The sequence below is a fragment of the Leptonychotes weddellii genome, chromosome 7 (assembly GCF_054177405.1).
Source record: "Leptonychotes weddellii isolate Sample4059 chromosome 7, ASM5417740v2, whole genome shotgun sequence".
NCBI lineage: Eukaryota > Metazoa > Chordata > Mammalia > Carnivora > Phocidae > Leptonychotes > Leptonychotes weddellii.
In genome coordinates this window covers 24,542,485-24,562,754 of record NC_138375.1, presented here as the reverse complement: position 1 = coordinate 24,562,754, position 20,270 = coordinate 24,542,485, and the positions used below count along the sequence as shown (strand labels likewise).

General features: G+C 40.4%; 1 protein-coding gene across 2 annotated transcripts; it reads left to right on the top strand.

The window, feature by feature from the left end:
* The first annotated feature begins 2,363 nt into the window (after positions 1–2,363).
* AMACR (alpha-methylacyl-CoA racemase) lies at positions 2,364–20,251 on the top strand. 2 transcript variants are annotated; one of them, XM_081825980.1, is made up of 5 exons: positions 2,364–2,709; positions 4,781–4,924; positions 6,031–6,191; positions 10,673–10,859; positions 19,350–20,251. In XM_081825980.1, exons 1-5 carry the CDS (start codon positions 2,463–2,465, stop codon positions 19,757–19,759), a joined length of 1,149 nt encoding a protein of 382 aa, XP_081682106.1. In that variant the 5' UTR covers positions 2,364–2,462; the 3' UTR covers positions 19,760–20,251. The 2 variants fall into 2 exon arrangements, with proteins under 2 accessions (XP_081682106.1, XP_081682107.1); XM_081825981.1 differs by lacking the exon at positions 4,781–4,924.
* The last annotated feature ends 19 nt before the right edge of the window (positions 20,252–20,270 follow it).

Here is a 20,270-nt window from a genome sequence, read left to right as displayed (position 1 = left end):
ATGCTTGATTTTTTTCATTTTTATTTATCAGTTTTTAGAATAATGAGTTGGTGCCCTAGAAATCTTCAAAGGTGATTAATAAGATCTCTTAAAAAGCATTATTATTAACTTATGATTTTTCATATATTTAATGTGTTTCAGTCCACCAGAGTCATTATTATAATTTAATGGCCCCATCTTAATCTTCTGTGGGAGGTCCTTCAAGTAAGTACCTCTGTTCTTTTGACTCAGAATCAGGCTGGTGTAAATCTCTCAGCAGGGCAGAGGTGAGTGAAAACTGTGTAGATCTATATCCCAAACAGACTTTCATGCTTTGACCTTGGATGGGACTCCAGTGGCCTGAATTCAGCAGCATCAGGCAATTATGTAAGCTACTTGATATCCTTCCAATGAATTCTGTTGTATTTAAGCCAAGAATCTGATTGATCTAAGAGAAAGGAGTAGAAATGGGGAGACAAGTTAGGATAAGATGGAGTACAAAAGCAAGTTCAGAAGAGTGACTGCAATGTAACATCATTTATGGAAATTAAAACTACAAAATATGATATATATAAACAAAATGTAGTATATAAATAGTATAGCTACAGCATCAATAGATATAATAGACTGTGGACCATATATCAAAATCATGGGAGTGCTTATGTCTTGATCAGTGGAGTGAGCAGGAGCAGAGAAATATAACTTTGGGTAGGGAGGGTAAAGGAGACTTTAGCTATGGAAGGTGTTAAAAGCAGCTGGCCTGTGATCTATTTGCTCCCTTTACTACAGGGATGACTTGAGGGTTAAAGAAAAAGGCACATGACTCTCCTTGTCAACTGTATCTTTTGTATCTATTTACCTTAGGTAAATAGATGAATGATATTTGCTAGAAGGAAGAGAATTTATCTATTTGATGCATTTAACAGATAGCCCTGGCCATAGCATTACTTATGCTAAATAAACCCAGAATCTAGGAAGCATGGTTCCAGAGCTAAGTAACTCTCTAGGATGTAAAATGAAGTCTGTTAGGTACCTGAGAACCTTGTTAGAGACCTAAACTATAGCCATGGGTCAGAAGGTATATTACTTTGCTAGGGCTATAACAAAATATCATAACTCTCCCCCGCCAACCCTCTTAATAGTTGTATTAGTCTGCTCAGGCTGCCATAATAAGGTACTACAGGCTGGGCAGCTTAAACAACAGAAAACCATTTTCTCACAGTTCTAGAAGTTAAAAGTACAAGATCAAGGTATCTGCAAGTTTGGTTTCTTCTGAGGCCCTTCTCCTTGGCTGGCAGATAGCCACCTTCTGCTGCGTCCTCACATGGCCATCCTTCAGTCCTTGCTTTCTGTGTCCTAATCTTTTCTTGTAAAGACACCAGTCATATTAATTAAGGCCAACCCATATGATTTCATTTGATCTTAGTTATCACTTTATAAGCCCTATCTCCAAATACAGTCACATTCTGAGGTACTGGGGTTAGGACTTCAATATATGAATTTTGAAGGGACATAATTCAGCTTGTAACAGAGGGTATGTGTCCAATGTAGGAAGGAAGGGCCATGTGAGATTTTCAAGAACTCTGATTTGGCTGAGCCTTTCCATGACCTGTATCTTTGAACTTATTAGTAAAACTTGATGCTGGGTAATATTTCTGATTCATGTGAATCCATCCTGGTTGTTATATGTGTACTGTTTCCCTGGAAACAAATATAAAAAAAAATATTGTGTCAATTTGGATGTCTTCTTTTTCAGTCTTTGCAATTTTCTCTTTAAGTTTTTTAAAATAAAAATAAAACAAGAGAAGGGGGTAAGGAAGCTTATGTCTGAACAAAGGTAGGAACATGGGCTAGAGAGGGTCAAGGAGGTGTTATATCAATTAAACAAGGAGGCCATTAGACTGCTGTGGTTTCAATGCCTTGGCAGCCTACTAAACAAACCAAAATCTAACCCTGTAAATGTCTCAAAGTCATGAAATTGAAACCTAAGAACAATCCATCACAAACAGCCAAGCAGACTTTGACCTACAGCTAATCAATCACTTATTTGCTTTTCTCTGTAAAAGCCTCTCCCCAGCTCCTGTTGGTAGAATGCTCCTAATCACTTCATTTTGGGTCCTGCTTGATTAGAATATGTTTTGCTAAAAAAACAAACATACAAACAAACAAACAAACAAAAAAACCTTAAAATTTTTAACAAGCCTCAGTTTAACATTGGATATGCAGAAAGGGAAGCAAAGAAATCCTGTCTGAGTCATGTGACTAGCAACCCCTCAAAGGGCAAGGAGCCGAGAAAAAGGGAAATCACCCTTTGGACCCGGCGAGGAGGCGGAGCCGGGATCCGCCCAATGCGCAGACTCCAGGACAGGGCCCCGCGCAGGCGCAGGAGGGAGGGAGCGCTAGGCGGTCCAGCCTCCCTGGCGGACTGGCGGCCTGCGCTATATCTAGGCTGGGACAGTTCTTCACTTGGAGACCCGGGAGCCATGGCGCTGCAGGGTATCTCGGTGCTAGAGCTGGCCGGCCTGGCCCCGGGCCCGTACTGCGGTATGGTCCTGGCGGACTTCGGGGCGCGGGTGGTGCGTGTGGACCGACTGGGCTCCCGCGGAGATGTGAGCTTCTTGGCCCGGGGCAAGCGCTCGCTGGCGGTGGACCTGAAGCGGCCGCAGGGGGCGGCTGTGCTGCGTCGCCTGTGCGCCCGGACGGATGTGGTGCTTGAGCCCTTCCGCCATGGTGAGCCCCCCGGTGCCTCCTCAGCGCCGCTGGGGGGCGGGACGCAGGAAACGGGACGTTTGACAGGCAGCGCCCGCTACACCCGTGCCCTGTTGCCGCTCAAACCCTTTCCTGTCACTGCCTTTCTAGATTGTTCTGTCAGGTTTGCTGTTGACCGTTCGCCCCTTGAGATGATCTTCCGTACTTGGAATCCTAGATACTGCTGTTGCCCTTGTTTTCCTTATACCCATTGCCGGCTCCTTCCCAAATTGCTCGTTTTTATAATCGCCTCTTCGTATTTGCCTTTCTTTATTATTGGAGGGTCACGAATCCTATGAGAATCTAACGAAAGCCATAGATTTCCCTCCCTGGAAAACTGCATATAGGTACATAGTCGAAGTTTTTCTACAGTTTGGGGGGTTGGTGTACCCTCCAAAAGCTATCCTCTGACCCAGGCTAACACTCTGTCTTAAATCCTTGTGTTCCCAAGTTCCAGCTTCAGATCAATTTAGTTTACACTCTGCGTCCTGGAGCCACCTTCTCTATTCCGAACGTTTTCACCTTTTATAGACAGATGATGACCAAATCTATAACTGTACCTCCCTCTTTTAGAGTCACAGACCGCTGGAATACACAGGCCTTGCACATCTCTTAACTGGCTGTCTCCCAGGCATGGCAACTTCCACAAATCCCAAAACAAGTCCATTATGTTACCTCCTAAAATAGCATCTCCTCCTTCTATATTATTTATCTCAGTAAATGGAACCAATACTCACCCAGTTGTCTGAATCAGAAGCCTGCACCCCGTCCATGACTCCAAATATTCTTCACTTCTTTTGCTTACAGTTATCAGGAATCCAGACATTCTTCCTCCTTTCTTTCACTCGGGCTTTCCATACTTGCTGTAGCTTCCTTCACACTGTTGTAACAGCCTTTTTAAAGCTGACGTTTGGGTCTAGCACCATTCTCAGACAGCTGCCAGGTAATCTCGCTCAAGTACTAAACCAAAGCTTTGCCTGGTATATAGCAGGAAGTCAGTAAATGTTTGGTGAATGAATTGAATGTCTGTGGGGCACCAGACATATTAAACGTGTTAATTCATTTATCCTCACAGCAGATTGGAGGATTATAATAATTTAATAATTAGGATTATATAATTTAATAATGCTCCATTTAAAGATGGAGGCTCAACATGGTTGATTCCAAGGTCTTGCAATTAGGAGGAAAATAGAGCCCTGAATACAGGCATAGGTATTGGGTGAGAGGATTGTGGCTGGTGTTTGTTTAAGCAAAGGACTGGAATTCTTTTTTTTTTTTTTTTTTGTAATTTACGTAGATTTAGGAGAAAAAAGACCATAAAATTATTATATAATCTTTATTATTTTTAGTCCCAGGAGATTTAAAGTACCAGTTATCTGAATTTTGTGCAATGAATATGGTACTTGTTGATAAAGAGCTCTTAGATGCTATTTTAGCAAATCTTTCCACAGATATTTGCTGAGCCTTTTGTGAAGGTACCCATGCTAGGCACTTTAGAGGCCCTAGGAAACAGATCAGATGTGAATCCTACCAGAGGATTCTAAGCTGATAGGGAAGGTGATGGAATATCTACACACAGAAGCGCAGCATGAGGTAGAAGGTGGTGGGCAGTGATGCAGGCACAGAAAAAGAAAAGATCCTAAAAGGAATAGCCGTTTTCAGAAGTGTATTTTTGACCAAATAAAGCCCCAGGGTAACTGCTCCAAGAGAACAAACCATTTCTAATAAATGACTAAGGAGAGGATTTGGGGAACTATAAAGGTACTGACTCAAGGAATGAAAGGCACACTATGGGGATTGAAGGAGCTTGGATATGCCTGAAGGGAAATAAGGAAGGGCTGGAAGGAAATGGTATTCTGGGGCAGAAGTCACACATTGTAGAAGTGGTGGCCTCACTCATTGTGTCCATGTCCTTAAAACATGCTAAAACCCACCACAAACGTTATTAGTATGACTTGCAAGAGTGCCATTTTCTGTTTGCCACAGAGACGGGATTATACCCATCCTCAGTTCATCCCTCTTTAAAAAAAATCACTGTTACTTTTCTCTTAAGGTGTCATGGAGAAACTCCAGCTAGGCCCAGAGATTCTGCAGAAGGAGAATCCAAAGCTTATCTATGCCAGGTTGAGTGGATTTGGCCAGTCAGGAAGATTCTCTAGAGTAGCTGGCCATGACATCAACTATTTGGCTTTGTCAGGTACATTGACAAAATAATTTCTCTGTACTGTTTATTTTGTTCCCAGTCAAGATGGACAGTTACACTAATTATAAAGAATTTTTAAAGGTGCAGATTTAAATATTTACCAGAATCAATAAGGGGACAATGGTCGTTCAAAAAGGGCGGGTTTGTCTGGCTCCTGCCTGGCTCAGTCAGTGGAACATGCGACTCTTGATGTCAGGGTTGTGAGTTCAAGCCCCACTTTGCACATGGAACCTAGTTAAAATTAAAAAGGGGGGGTTGGTTTGTCTTGGAACAGTTATTCTCAACCCTTTTCCCCTTGTTTTCACACATTTGAGGGATAATACACTCTCACTAGTAACATTTACTTACTACATTTGTATAATCAATTCTCAGGCAAGCCCCTGCCAGGAAGTAAGAGATCTGATTGTCCTGTAGTTTGAAAATGCTAATATCATTTGATCCCGCCTCCCCTCTCCTACCTTCATTGAGAATCATTGCCTGAGTCACCATTTTAGACTTCTCTAAATATCTGTAGTTTTAGGTCATATTATCACTTTATTAGAATTTTTGCCTATGAGAATATGTCTTAGAATGACCCAGTCCTAGGATCCTAAGAAAGTATGTGTTTTTGAGTAAAGAAAGTCTCAAATTTCCTGTGAGTACAAATTTAAAAGGTTGAAGAAAAGAGTGAGGATGGAATCGGTTTTTCCAGCTATTTTAAAATGTAGTCACTTTTATTTTTCTTGTGTTCATTTTCTTGCATCTCTTTCTAATAAGAATGGCAGTGGATTATACTGTTGTTAAGCCATAATCTAAATTGATAACAATAATTTTTTCCCTGAAACTCAGCAAGTAAAAACTTAGCAATAAAATTCTGAAAGCATGAGCTGGAATCAAGTTTTAGAGAAGAAAAACAAAAAACAAAACAAGGAGCCTTGTTGTGGGAAAAGCCTGTTTATAAATATGCTGAATAGGCTTAGATTTGGAGAAGCATTATGTACTAGTATTCATTATGTTAGCAACTAGAGAGACTGGTTATTCCTCTTCAGGTGTTCATGTATTTATTTAAAAGAGACATTAAATTTACAAGTACTGTTCCCTGATGTTTTTTAATGATGTAGGTGTTCTATCAAAAATTGGCAGAAGTGGTGAGAATCCATATCCCCCACTGAATCTCCTGGCTGACTTCGGTGGTGGCGGCCTCATGTGCACACTGGGCATCTTGATGGCTCTGTTTGAACGCACACGCTCTGGCAAAGGTCAGGTCATTGATGCAAGCATGGTAAGTGTGAATTAGGGGAAGTGATAAGCCTCCCGGTTGTTCCTAAGTATGATAGGCAGCTGCCTCAGATTCTTTTCTGAACAAGACAGGAGATGAATGAGATTTGAAGTTAGAACCCAAATTAACTTTTCTTTAAAATAGCTTCATATCCTTTACATGTGTTAGAATGTCATCATTGATTATCTGTTTGTGGAATCAATTTTCTAAACTTTCCGTGGCTCATCTGATTCCTGTGTTGGTTTCAGCAATTTTCCCCATACTATTTCTTGTGCTTCAAATACATTTTTCAAGCAATCTTCATTTAAAACTGGGCTCAGGAAGTCTCCCTTAGCAGATAGATAGAGAAGATTCTTTTTTTTTTTTTTTAAAGATTTTTATTTATTTATTTGACAGAGAGAGACACAGCGAGAGAGGGAACACAAGCAGGGGGAGTGGGAGAGGGAGAAGCAGGCTTCCCGCGGAGCAGGGAGCCTGATGCGGGGCTCGATCCCAGGACCCTGGGATCATGATCGGAGCCGAAGGCAGACGCTTAATGACTGAGCCACCCAGGCGCCTCTAGATAGAGAAGATTCTTAAGGGTGCTAAAGTAAAATGGGCCAGTCTAGACCTTCCTTCTACGTTTTTCGGGGAGACTCCAACATTGTGAGGCTTCGTTTTTTTTTTCCACTGCCATGCCTTGAGTATGGGCCTCATGTTATGCTAGGCACTTTCCCTGTGCAGTTTCTCCTAATCCTCAAAACAGCAGTTTCACTTGGAGTATGTTATTTTAAAGAGGAGGAAGCCCAAGTTCTCACAGCCCCTTGGAAGGAACCCAGTCCAGCACCACTACAGGTTTGCATTTGGGCAGCTCTTTGGAGGGAGAATGGAGATGGATGTGAGGAAGTCAAGACTGGAGGCAGAGAGACAGTTACTGGGTTGTTGCTGAGAGAGAAGCGTGAGCACTAAAGTTATTGGTGATAGAATGGGTCTGGGTTTAAGGGAAATTTATCTTTGAGAATGTAAAATTGCCAGGATTTGGTGATGCATTGGCAGTGAGGGGAAAAGGAGGAGTCAAGGCTGACTCCCCTGTTTCTTTCTTTTTTTTTTTTTGAGATTTATTTAGAGGGAGAGACAGAGAGTGTGTGCATCTGAGTGAGGGGAGGGGCAGAGGGAGAGGGAGAGAGAGAATCTTCAAGCAGACTCCCCACTGAGAGAGAAGCCCAATGCAGGGCTCGATCCCAGGACGCTGAGATCACGAATGGAGCTGAAATCAAGAGTGGGCCCCTTACCCAACTGAGCCCCCTCGGCGCCCTGACTCCCCTGTTTCTGGTGTGGGTGACCCAGTGGATGGCAGCACTGGCACCATGGGGGAGGACTGCCGATGGAAGAGGCAGCGTGAGTTAGTGGGTAGGAGCACAGACTCCGGCAGCCCCCCTTCCTCCACCACAGGTCTGCCACCCACTCGCTCTGTGATCTCGGGTAAGGTACTTACCTCCCTGCGCTTCAGCTGCTTCTTTGTAAAATGGAGATAACAATGGTACCTACCTCAGAGCATCGTTAGAGAACTGAATGAATTTATCCGTTGTTCAGGGTTTAAACAGTGTCTGGCATAGAGGTGGTGCTCTGCAAGGATTTGCTATTATTATTATTATTATAATAAAAGGAATTCAGTTTGGGTCATTTCAAGTTTGAAGTCTCTCAGATGTCCAGATGGAGGTGAATACTCGAAGTTAGAGACTAGAAAGAGTTGTAGAGTCATTTGGGAGCCACCTGAGACTGTGTGGTCCTCTAGGGAAGCAGACAGAACACTGGGTTTGAAGAGTGGGCAGAAGAGGAGAAACCGGGCTAAGGAGAGCAAAGTGGAGAACTGTAGAGTGTTTCCATGGAAACGAAGGAAAGAGAAAGTGCTAAAAAAAAAAAAGAAGGAATGGTCAGAGGGCCAGATGGTGGTGGAGACCTCAAGAGTTTAGATCTGAACAGTGTAAATTGGATTTGCCATTGGTGACCTTTTACAAAAGCCATTTCCAGGGCCCCTCATCTTGGGGCCTTGGCTTGCACTACCTTCTCACAGGCTAACCCCTGTGACATTCACATTGTCCTCTGTGTCCCTGTCTGAAGTGACTTCGGTAGGAGTGGTGTGTGATTGGTCCTTCTATCTCCAGCTCCTGGCCCAGTCCCTGCACACCTAGGAGCAGCAGTGGTACCCACCGTGCACTTACTGTAGGCTGAGCACGGGCGAGGGGCTTTCCCTGTGTCTTCCCTCTGATCCACGTAACTCCATCAAGGAGGTGTGCTCACTCTTTTGGCATTTGAAGACTTCCAGCTTGGAGACAGGGAACTGCCTTCCAAAGCAGGTGGCTGGAGAGGGTCAGACGCAGGTAGTGTGACATCTTCATGGGCATGAAAACTCATGCTTTCCGTCACTGCCCTCCATGGACATGGTCCCTGGGGTCCAAAAGGAATGAGCTAAGAACAAACATGAGACCTTGGGAGTTTTAAGGAGAATATAAGGTTAAATACTTATTTAATAATAATTAGAATAATTTACTAATTATGTGTAATTGCTTATTTATAGTCAAATATCAATAAAAGGTAATTGCTGCTTTCATCAGACTATGTCTAATCAGAATTACATGATGATTAGGAAGATAGTCGGTTGTTAGTATATGTGGAAATGCAAACTTGATTCGGGGTTCATGTTTGCATTAGGGTCAAGTGAGTGTTGGCTAATAACTCAAGGCCTTATGGGTCAGTAAAGCATGGTATTCATTACTTTCCCATCTCTGGGAACCCTTGTGATACAAATAGTTAGTTATAGAAGCTGATGAGTGAGCACAGATACCTTATTCTTCTAGGCCATAGTTTTCAAGTGTTTTTAGCCGCAGAATCCTTGACTCAGGCTTGCCTGTGATGTCCGGGGGTTGTCTCCTTGGAAACTGCCAAGTGAAGAAAACTGTGGAACATGATGTCTGTTTTCCCGTGTTTACCCCTGATCTGGGGAAGGGCGCTGGACCTGGGGCGAGGTGGCTGGGCGCTAGCACATAGGCTGTGGTCCCACATGATGAGAACAGTGTAAAAGGTTGGGAAATTGAGGCTGCAGTTCCCTTGTGTCAAAGGGCTCTTGTCTGTGTCAGCTACTCAACATGTGCGTGAAGGGTAAGAGAAGACGTACATCTGGGTAGCGTGTGGAGGTGAGGATTGTAACTGCTGTTGCTGCCCTATATTCTCCTACCCAAATAAAATTAGGATAAAATTAGGATTAAATCAGAACCTCTGTGTGTTCTGGATGGGCCAAACTGGACCCGTAACTCTATTAGTGCATGTTTTTTCAAGATACTCACCAGTATATCTAGTATATAAAGGAGATTTTATGTATGTATGTATATACATTTATGTATGTGTATGTATCGTTATATGTGGTGTATCATTCTACGTGTGTGTGTATGTATATATATGTGTGTGTATGTATATGTATAGATATGGGGACTCTCTAAAATCTATGTAACCCAGTTTCAAAAGAAGCCACTTATACAAAATATACATACTATTTGGTATGTCAGATCTCAAAGCCATAAATTTAGGTGTGCGTGAGATTTCAAGTTAAAAGGGAAAATTGGGATGTATCCAAAGATATATTTCGCATTTGTTTCGTAGCCAGTAACTGTGAGAAATTCCGTAGGCCCACCAAGGGTGCTTTGATGGCGTTCTCCCTGGGGGCCTAGATCATTAGGATCATAAAGCCATTAGAAGAGGGAAGTAGTCTTCTTTGGATAGCCCAGTACATCCAGCCTGTAACAATTATACCTGAGGATATGAATCCATTACTATTACTTCAGGACTCAGTGGGAAGTTGGCATTCCCAAACTAGTTTGTCTGGACTCAGAAAACCCATGTATCTGCCACTCATATTGTTATGTTTATTTTGTTACTTTCTAGTGATTGTTAAAATTAAAATGTGTTAAATATTCAAATATAGTTTTCTTGGGCTTGGAGTCAAAATAAAATAAGCTAAATTTAACTGTAATATGATTTACCTTTATAATGTGATATGCTTCATATATCTATGTGTATGTGTTTATAGGTATTGAGATCAGAAGATAGATTTTCAAAAGCCTCTTTGTTTTATTTTTAACTTTTTATCCTGATAGTTTTAAACCTATATAATTATAGAGAGAATATATAATGAACTTCCATGTGCCCTCGCTTGGCTTCAAAAATTATCAACATTTGGCAGTTTTATTTGAAAGGGAGAACAAAAGTAGTTCCTTCTAAGTCTTTTCTGAAAAGTATCTTCTGACCTGAATAGTGGAGAAACCCTCTACCATAAACCTGTTCTAACACACTTTCTTGAAATATCAAAGAAGTTGTGTAATTAGATACAATCTTCCTATACTCTAAGAAACATTTGTATACCAATGTTAAAAAAAATCTAAGTGGAAATTAATCATGCCTTTATAGTTTAAATATCTGGATTCATATTGTATCCTGTTTCTTCTTCAAAGGTGGAAGGAACAGCATACCTGAGTTCTTTTCTGTGGGAATCTCAACAACTAGGAATGTGGCAACAGCCTCGAGGACAGAACTTACTAGATGGTGGAGCACCTTTCTACACAACTTACAAAACGGCAGATGGGGGGTTCATGGCTGTTGGAGCATTAGAGCCCCAGTTCTACAAGCTGCTGATCAAAGGTAAGTAACTTTCATGTGCCTTCCCCATCTCCCCTTTTCTTGTGGATGTTCTGTAACCTCTATTTTGGAGCCTTTTGAAATTCATTGTGTCTTTTGTTATGTATCTACCTCTAATTAACCTAATTATAGCCATCATTATATTGTGGGGCATTTCCCTTATGTTTTAAATTGACAGGTAATTTGACAAGTCTATAAAATAGCTCAGACTTTAAAAAAATAATCCATTTTGTGGAAGTTCAGTTTTTTATCACATTTCATACTCAGATATTTATATTGCCCTTGTGTGCCCACATCTTATTCTTCCTTAGGAATGACCTGCTGGTTCTACCAGTTCTTTTTTTTTTAAGATTTTATTTATTTATTTGATAGAGAGAGACACAATGAGAGAGGGAACACAAGCAGGGGGAGCGGGAGAGGGAGAAGCAGGCTTCCCGCGGAGCAGGGAGCCCAATGTGGGGCTTGATCCTAAGACTCTGGGATCATGACCTGAGCCCATGGCAGACACTTAACAACTGAGCCACCCAGGTGCCCCTCTACCAGTTCTTATACCTTGATAGATGTCACCTATAGTCCTCCCCAGTGTCAGGGGTCACTAGAATACAGAGCGACCTTGGTGAATAAGATTTTGTTGGAATATGTTATTATCACTTGATGCTTCTACAGTTTACCTTTCTTGTAGATTCTTGTCTTATTTGCACGTGGCCACAAGTTAGCAGGAATATTTGGGATCTCTTCTTCCCTAATTAAATAATTGGACTAATGTTATTTTGTTCCCGTAAAATGTTTGAATTTAAAGTTTACTTTACAGATACCTGAGTAAGAAATTGTAGAATATATAATGTGGTGTGACAAGCTGGTCATGGTGCATCTATCTTTTCAACTTTAAGTGTGGAGTTTTGTTGTTATGTTTGGTAGCTTTTAGATGCAATATACTACCTACAGTTATTGGTATATAACTGAAATTGTCTTTTACAAGCATCAGAAAGCATTTTATGATCAACAATATTAACTTCACTAACTTAAATATAGTTGGAGAAACGTAGAACAGAATGGTTTCTCTAGATAATAAAGGCTTTTCTGTTCAGAAATTAAAACTAAGAATGGAAGGTCTTAATTCAAAATCAAGGACAGAACAATGCTATGTGAGGGGCTGAATGGTGGGAGCGACACTCCTTCCTCGGTGTTGCAGGGCCTTGGAAGGCAGCAGGATAGAGCACAGTGGAGTCCATACCTGACGTAAACCTTGTATATTTATGCATTGTCTATAGAGAATTTAAATACAATAATAAAAATGACTAAACTTCAGTCAGCTTTTTATCATCATCATTCACAGGCAATTCTAAATGACAATGATAAAATATACTCATTGAAAAAAATGTTGTTTGAGTTCTGAACAATTGCTTCAGCTACTATTGAGTTCTAATAACATGTAAGCTGATGAGCACATTTTTATTACTTATCCTTTAATAAATATTGCATAGAAGTTATCCAGAGAACGCCCAGTTTTATAGTCTCACTCCAGTGTTTTCTTTTAAAATTTTTATAGTTTCAGCACTCACATTTAGGTCTCTGTTAAATTATGAGTTAATTTTTGTATATGGGGTGAGCTAAGGGTCCAACTTCATTGTTTTGCATATGGCTATCCAGGTTTCCCAGCAAAGACTATTTGTCAAAAGGACTGTTCTTTCTCCATTGAATGGTGTTGGCATCCTTGTTGAAAATCAGTTGACCATAAGTGTAAGGGTTTATTTTTGGACTCTCAATTCTGTTCCGTTGATGTACATGTCTCTCCTTATGTTAGCACTGCACTGTGTTGATCACTGTAGCTTTGTAGTAAGTTTGAAAGTAGAAAGTGTGAGCCTTCCAATTTTATTCTTTTTCAAGATTGTTTTGGCTGTCCAGGGTCCCAATATACAGAGAAAGGAGAAAAAAAAGCTGGAATTCTGTGCACTACCACACAAGGGCCTAGCACCCTCCAGCTTTCAGCAGAGCTAAGGGAGCAGGTTTTTATTTTTTCCCACAGAGCACAGTGGTGTTGATTCCATCAACTTTTTGTTGAGACAGGAAGGGATAAAAATAAATTTGGAACAGAGAGGGGTGGACATTCTTTTCCCAAAGTATTTTGTTCAAGGTATTTCCCCCCCAAATAAGTTGAGAACCTTTAGTATAAAGGGAAAGAAAAGAGACTTCAAAAAACAGGGCAAATGAGCACAAGAGCAGGGAGGAAAAAAAAAAAAGACTGCAACTTGCTCCCAGGGACTGGAGAGAATTAAAAAAGGAAGGTTAGAATCTGTCAGTGTTCCATTAGTCATCTTCTGCTTCATCCTCCTCTCCTTCCTCCCCCTCATCATCACCTTCATTTTCTTCACCTTCATCTTCTTAATCAGTATCTTCCATACCTTCTTCTTCATTGTCATCGTCATCTTCTCCTTCCCTTTCTTCCTCATCTGTATTAGGAACCAAGTAATACTGTAATGGATTTGGCCAAATATCATCTTTGATGACCTCTCCTAACTCATCTGCACCTGCATCAGAATGATCAGTAAACCAGGTGAAGAAGCTCTTTGGTTCCCCATGCTGTCTCTTCCTGCTGGCTTTATTCTGTGTTTGACTTGAACGTTTCATCAAATCCTTTCCAGATTTCCATTTGATTTCAGTGGACTTTGAAGGTGGATCACTACTCTCATTCAGATGAAATTCTTGGAAGAGAACTTTATTTTCAAAGTAAGGATTTTCATCAAAATAATATTCTGTTCTGTAACCCGATTTAATATCTTCAAATTCTGCCACTTCAACTCTTGTCAAATAATGTAACACCTCTTCATCCTCCTCCCCAAGGAGTGCAGACACTTGTGGATGGTTGACAAATGTTCTTACCCCCCAATTTGGGGTTTGGGCAGTCAATTCTGCCCTCTCCTAAAGAAATGGTTGGCAGAGTTTGTTATGTTCCTGTTCTTGTTCTGCTTTCAAAATCTCACTGACATGTCTGTTAAGTCTATGTCACCTTGTATTTCATCAACATCTTTGATTGCTTGTGGTTGTTTTTCTCCCTTTAGCAAGGGCTGAGATGTCTCCCTCTCCCTCTGGCTTGGGGGCAGGTGGCAGTCTCGGTTTCTTCGTTTGAGGCAGGAGTGAAGACTGGCATTTGGGGGCCAGGCTGTGAGGAAAGTCCAGGAAACAAGGGCAGAGGCATGTGTGGAAGAAGCTCCAGTTACTCCATATGTTGCTGTTCTTGCTGGTGTCCTACAAGTCTCTGAGGTTCTGTTCATTTTTCTTTTCCCTTTTCTTTCTGTTGCTCAGACTGGATAAGCAGTTTACTTTTCTTTGAGTTCCCTGATTCTTTCTCCTGCTAGTTCATGTCTGTTGTTGTGTCCCTTTAATGAAGTTTTCAATTCCAGAATTTCTTTTTTTTTTTTAAGATTTTATTTATTTGTCAGAGAGAGAGAGAGAGAGAGAGATCACGAGCAGCGGGGATGGGTAGAGGGAGAAGCAGACCCCCCCCAGCAGGGAGCCTGATGTGGGACTCGATCCCTGGACCCTGGGATCATGACCTGAGTTGAAGGCAGATGCTTAACCAACTGAGCCACCCAGGCGTCCCTAATTCCAGAATTTCTATTTGGTTCCTTTTTCAATAATTTCTGTCTCTTTATTGATATTCTCTTTGATTAGACATCATTCTCAAACCTTCTTTTAATTTTTCAGACATGGTTTCCTTCAGTGCTTTGAACATATTTTAAGTAGCTAGCTGATTTAAAGTCTTTTCCAGTAAGTCCGATATTTGGCTTTTTCAGGGACAGTTTCTGTTCATCGCTTTTTGTCTTATGTGTGAGTCATATCTTCCTTCTTCTTTGCATGCCTCACAAATTTAGTTGAAACTTGATATTTTAAATCCTGTAATGTGGCAACGCTGGAGATCAGGTCTCACCTTCCTTTCCCCTCTCCTCAGTCCTGGGTTTGTCATTTCTGCTATTTGTTTATTTAATGACTTTCCTGGACTAAATCCGTATTCTTTGGTATGTTCAGCCACTGAAGTCTGTTCCATTAGCTTGGTGATCAGGTCATGACTGGATAGAGTTGTCCTTAAATGCTTTGAACCAATTAATTTCCCATCTTTTCCTGAGGTGCTCTGTGCCTTCACTTCTTGCTTGTGCGGAGGGAGACTCGGGGTCAACCAGAGGTGAAAGATTAGGACCTTTTCAGATCTTTCCTGGGCATACTCACAGCCCTACATATGTGCCTTCTAAATTCTCAGGAAAATGTTGGAGCATTTCAGAGCCCCCCATGAAAATCCTATTCCCCACTTTTAAGTTTACTTGTCAGCTTCCTTTTAGTCCCAACAGGGAATGCCACCTCAGATAGCTATGATAGTAAACAATTGCCACTGATTTTTTTGACATATGTCAAAAATGTTCCAGGAATAGGGCATTGTGAGCTCTAAGTCAGATCAAATGAAGACAAGCCCTGAGAATGGAGCCTTTCAGGGAGCTGCTAGACTAATGGCAGTTCTCTGGGAATGGGATTTTGGGGAAGCTCTCAACTCATTTGCTTCCTACAATGGCAGTTATCCTGTTAGTTATTACAGCACTGTGGTTGGGAGCCCGTTGGTTTTGATGGCTACAACAGAGCTGGGAAGAGAGGGATGAAATTAGTGCAAGTTATAACACCACAAGTCTCACCGATCTTATTGGGATGTAGTTGTTTTTCCTGAATAAATGCTTTTTGGATTATTGTAAACTTTTGGTTAATTTCCAGAGTTATGAAAAGGTTCATTCTGACCATTTGTGCCAGGGTTCTTGTTGCTTTTATGCAAGAGCGGGCTTTTGAAGGTTCTGGCTCTGCCATTCCAGAAGTTAACTTCCCTCCTTGGTGTATCTTGTTGTTATCTTAAGATAAAACATATGTGTTTGGCACGATAATTTCTAACATTCACACTCCACCACAATGAATGAGTTTTTCTGGAAACACTGAAAATGAAATGGGATATTTTTCTAGCAGGCTAATTGTTCCAGCCCTTCAACTTCTGACCACCTTCTAGATTTTCTAAGTCTAAACTCTGTAACCACCCTGATTTTTTTTATAGCCTCCTCTCTTTGCATCTACAGCCTTTTATGGTATCCTTAACCTCCTCTCTCCCTTCAAAGTTCACTAGGGATCCTTAGCTGATAGGTGGTTTGTGGTTCAGGCTGACTTAGCATGTTCAATCAGCTTTGGCTAATCTACACGGTCCATGCCAAAATGCCTCAGCATTTTCTTTCTTTTACAGTATTTATTTACAAAAATAGTACTTTTACTAATCACATGTACATTACTTCTCTCTCAGGTCCCAACTGGACCAACGGCCATATCCATAATGATTTTTTTAGGTAGTGTTAATTATGTACCTCATTTATTTTACCTTATATTTGAGATCTTAAGACCATACTTCATTGAACTCTTCAGTGTCTGAACATAAATACACAAGGTTCTTGCAAGGTACAGATTCTACTGCTGCTTTCTGGGGCAAAGAAATCTGAAAACACAGAATTTCATGACATTTTGGGATAACAAGACTCTTGTAGTATAATCAGTAAGCACTAGAGAATTTTTTTAAAGTAGTTCTAAAACTTCAAAATATTATTAAAAGGAAAGCAGACAACAAGTGTTGCCAGGGTTGTGGGAGAAACTGCAGGCCTGTGCGTTACTGGTGGGAATGTAAAATTATTTAGCCGCTGTAGAAAGCTGTGTGGCAGTTACTCAGAAACTTAAAACAGAATTACTATAAATGTTATGCTATGACAACTTTTAAAAAATGAAAAATAATTCAAAATAATGTGTGTTTTAGAAAAAAGTATAATACAGAATTTGTAAAGTAAGAAGTAAAAATTCTCTCTGTCCTTCCACTCTGGGAAGGTTTGGGATGTGGCTTTCATGAACTTTTTCTGTGTACATATCAACACAATTGTTTTATTTATTTATAAATTATATTTATATACAGTATATAATCATGTAAATTTGTAGTTAATAGCTATTTTTTTTTATTCAACAGTATACTAAAGATGTCCTTTCTTGTCAATCCAAAAAATCTGCCTCATGATATATATAGCAGCCATATGATATTGTATGGTGTCCCTGTACTAAAACATTATTTATTAATAAACATTAATCTTTGTACATAGAACATTGCATGCTTACAACATGAATTTTTGACTGCTTCATATTTGCCAGATATTGTGTCACAGAGCAGTCAAGTTTATGACACATACTTAAAATAATAAGTATTTTGTATAATCGCCTGTGTGTATGTATATGTGTACCCGTATATTTAAGGTAGCTTTTTGGAAATTAAAACATACTTTCCCAAGTTTTAAATAGTGTCTGAGTCTACAGACCAGTCCTTGAAATGTTTGACTTAAAATACCAGAAATTTAATATTGGTTATGCTATAAAAACTAGCTACCATCTACAGTTGTATTTATGTGGGGGAGTGGTTTTAGAGTTCCATACAGGAATGTCAAGAGCACAGGAAACAGCCTATCCTAAACTTTTGGTGGCTAATCCTGTGGCCTTGATCAAGGTCCTGGGCAGGATGGGAAACTGTGGGCTGAGAAAGGATGAGAAGACAGTTGAAGAGCTGGGGTGTCAGAATTAGGGGTAGGAGCTGGGGTCCTTTGATTTCTAGTATTTTTCCAGTATACAAACTATAACTTGTGAGACCATTGATCTTAAATATAATGTCTGTTACAGAGAGAACATATTGGATCCAGTTTTATTTAGTGTTAGGATTCTGATCGCATTCTGAATGAAAAAGCATGCAGGGGCACCTCGGTGGCTCAGTTGGTTAAGCGTCTGCCTTCTGCTCAGGTCATGATCTCAGGGTCCTATGATTGAGCCCCAAGTTGGGCTCCCTGCTCAAGGGGGTGCCTGCTTCTCTCTCTCCCTCTGCCCTTCCCCCTGCTCGTGTTCGCTCTCTCTCATGCTCTCTTTCTCTCTCAAATAAATAAATAAAATCCTTAAAAAAAATAAAAAATAAAAATAAAGCATGCAAATGTTTCTAGTAGTAGCTATGATCTCTATCACTATTTTTGGCTAACTGGTCATTTTATTTGTTTTTTAATCACAGAGTTTGGGGCAATCAGGAAAAAGAAAGCTAAGTAAAAGACATCCTTAGAAACATTTTTTGGGGTAGATTATAGTGATAAACCTGAAGTTATGGCTCCATGTTTTTCCTGGTATTTGAATGGGACAAGTGGCTACAGAGAAAAATTTATTTGTGTATCCCACAGTTGTCTTTTCACAACTGTCCAGAACTGTATGAGTTCTCCTTATTTCCTTATATACCTCAGAACCCTAAGAATGGCTTTCGGTATTCATGTCTTCTTACCTCTTGAGGGATTTTCCTCTTCAGAGCAGTTTACAATTAGTCATTGTTCTTCTACATGATAGGGAAGGAAAGGATGATAAAAGTGATAATTATTAGATTAACTTGACTAAACTTATGCAAAATAACATGCATAAGCAGAAGGGCCTTTCATTATTATTCCACTCTCACTGTCTACACTGAAAAACCCTCTTCCATGAGGGAGTAAACATGACATTTACACCAAACCCTAGTAAAGTGGCCTTTTGGGTATAATTCAGTCTGCTCTGGAGTTCAGGTGCATCTGCAGGGGTGCAGATGCTTTATAGCTTTAGTCTATAAAGGAGGCATAGATCAGGTCATGGGCCCAAGAAGCCATCCTTTCTGTTAAATCCGCAGCTGGATGCTTTCATCTTTTCTGCACCGTGTGTTGATGGGCCCTTCACGGTCTCCTTCACGCTTGACACAAAAGTCTGTGTGCCTCACTCATGATTTGGCTGGGTGATCACTTTCTGTCATGTTTGCTGTAGGAATAATTTGTTGCGTGTGTCTCTGGTTATCTTACAAAGCCTCTGTTTCTAGTTCACAGCAGTGTTCTAAGAGGGTAATGAGTCACACATCCGTCCTACTAGAGCTCTTTTATTTGACCAAAATAAAGAGAGGTGAATATTATATATAAAATTGCAATTTTGAATTTAATCATTTACCTTCAGTTTTCTTAAAAAATGGGATAATTGTGTGTCAAGTTATTTAAATTTTATTTTTTGTAGGGTTTGGGTACACTATATAAAATGTGGGGTTGTTTGAATTCAGTATGACAGTTAATAGCATCATGAGGAAATTTATTTTTGAAAGCTTACTCTGGGAAAAAAATCAATTTCTGGAAACTAGACCTTTACAAATAGACTACTTTTGATGAAATATAAATAATAAAATCTTGCCAGTGGGAAGTCTGTTTGGAGTCCTGCTACCCGCTTACCTCTAGCCATTGGCTCCAACTTCAAGTTGAGTTTGAATTTCCTCTCTTGACCCAGTTGAGAAATCTTACAGAACATCCTGTTTGGGATGGTATGGTGAGGTCAAAATGCATTTTCCTTGATTATAATCACTCCACCCAAAGCTTAAAATTTTAAGAAATTGTGTTTTTATCTCAGGACTTGGGCTAAAGTCTGATGAGCTTCCTCATCAGATGAGCATGAGTGATTGGCCAGAAATGAAGAAGAGATTTGCAGATGTATTTGCAAAGAAGACAAAGGCAGAGTGGTGTCATATCTTCGATGGCACAGATGCATGCGTGACTCCAGTTCTGACGTTTGAAGAGGCTGCCCACCATGATCATAACAAAGAACGGGGCTCGTTTATCACTGAAGAGGAGCATGGGGTGAGTCCCCGCCCTGCACCTCTGCTGTCAGACACCCCAGCTACCCCTTCTTCCAAAAGAGATCCTTTTGTAGGAGAACATACTGAAGAGATACTTAGAGAATTTGGGTTTAGCCAGGTAGAGATCAATCAGCTTACCTCAGATAAAATTATTGAAAGTAATAAGCCAAGAGCTAATCTCTAAGTCCCAGGCCTCCTAGCTCAAATGAATTTGAATATTGCATGTTCAGTACAGAAGAATACATAAAATTCTAAGTGTGGAAACATGAAGGAACAGTATCACAGTGGACCAGCTATTCCAATCAAGAAACAAGACTGATTACACAGTAATGATAGAATTCTGAAAATGGTTAACATCATGGCTTTTGATTTAGGAATGCTTTTAGTTTACCAGTATCAAATTGTGACAGTTTTTCTGCCTTTCGATTTATTTGATAGATTATATTTTTAATATTAAAATGTTAATAGGGCACCTGGGTGGCTTAGTCAGTTAAGCGTTTGCCTTTGGTTCAGGTCATGATCTCAGGGTCCTGGGATCAGGCCCTGCACCTGGCTCCCTGCTCAGCAGGGAGTCTGCTTCTCCCTCTGTGTGCACATGTGCGTGCACGCTCTGTCTCCCTCATTCTCTCTTGCTCTCTCTCAAATAAATAAATAAAATCTTTAAAAAAAATTAAAATGTTAATGGTGTACCTTAA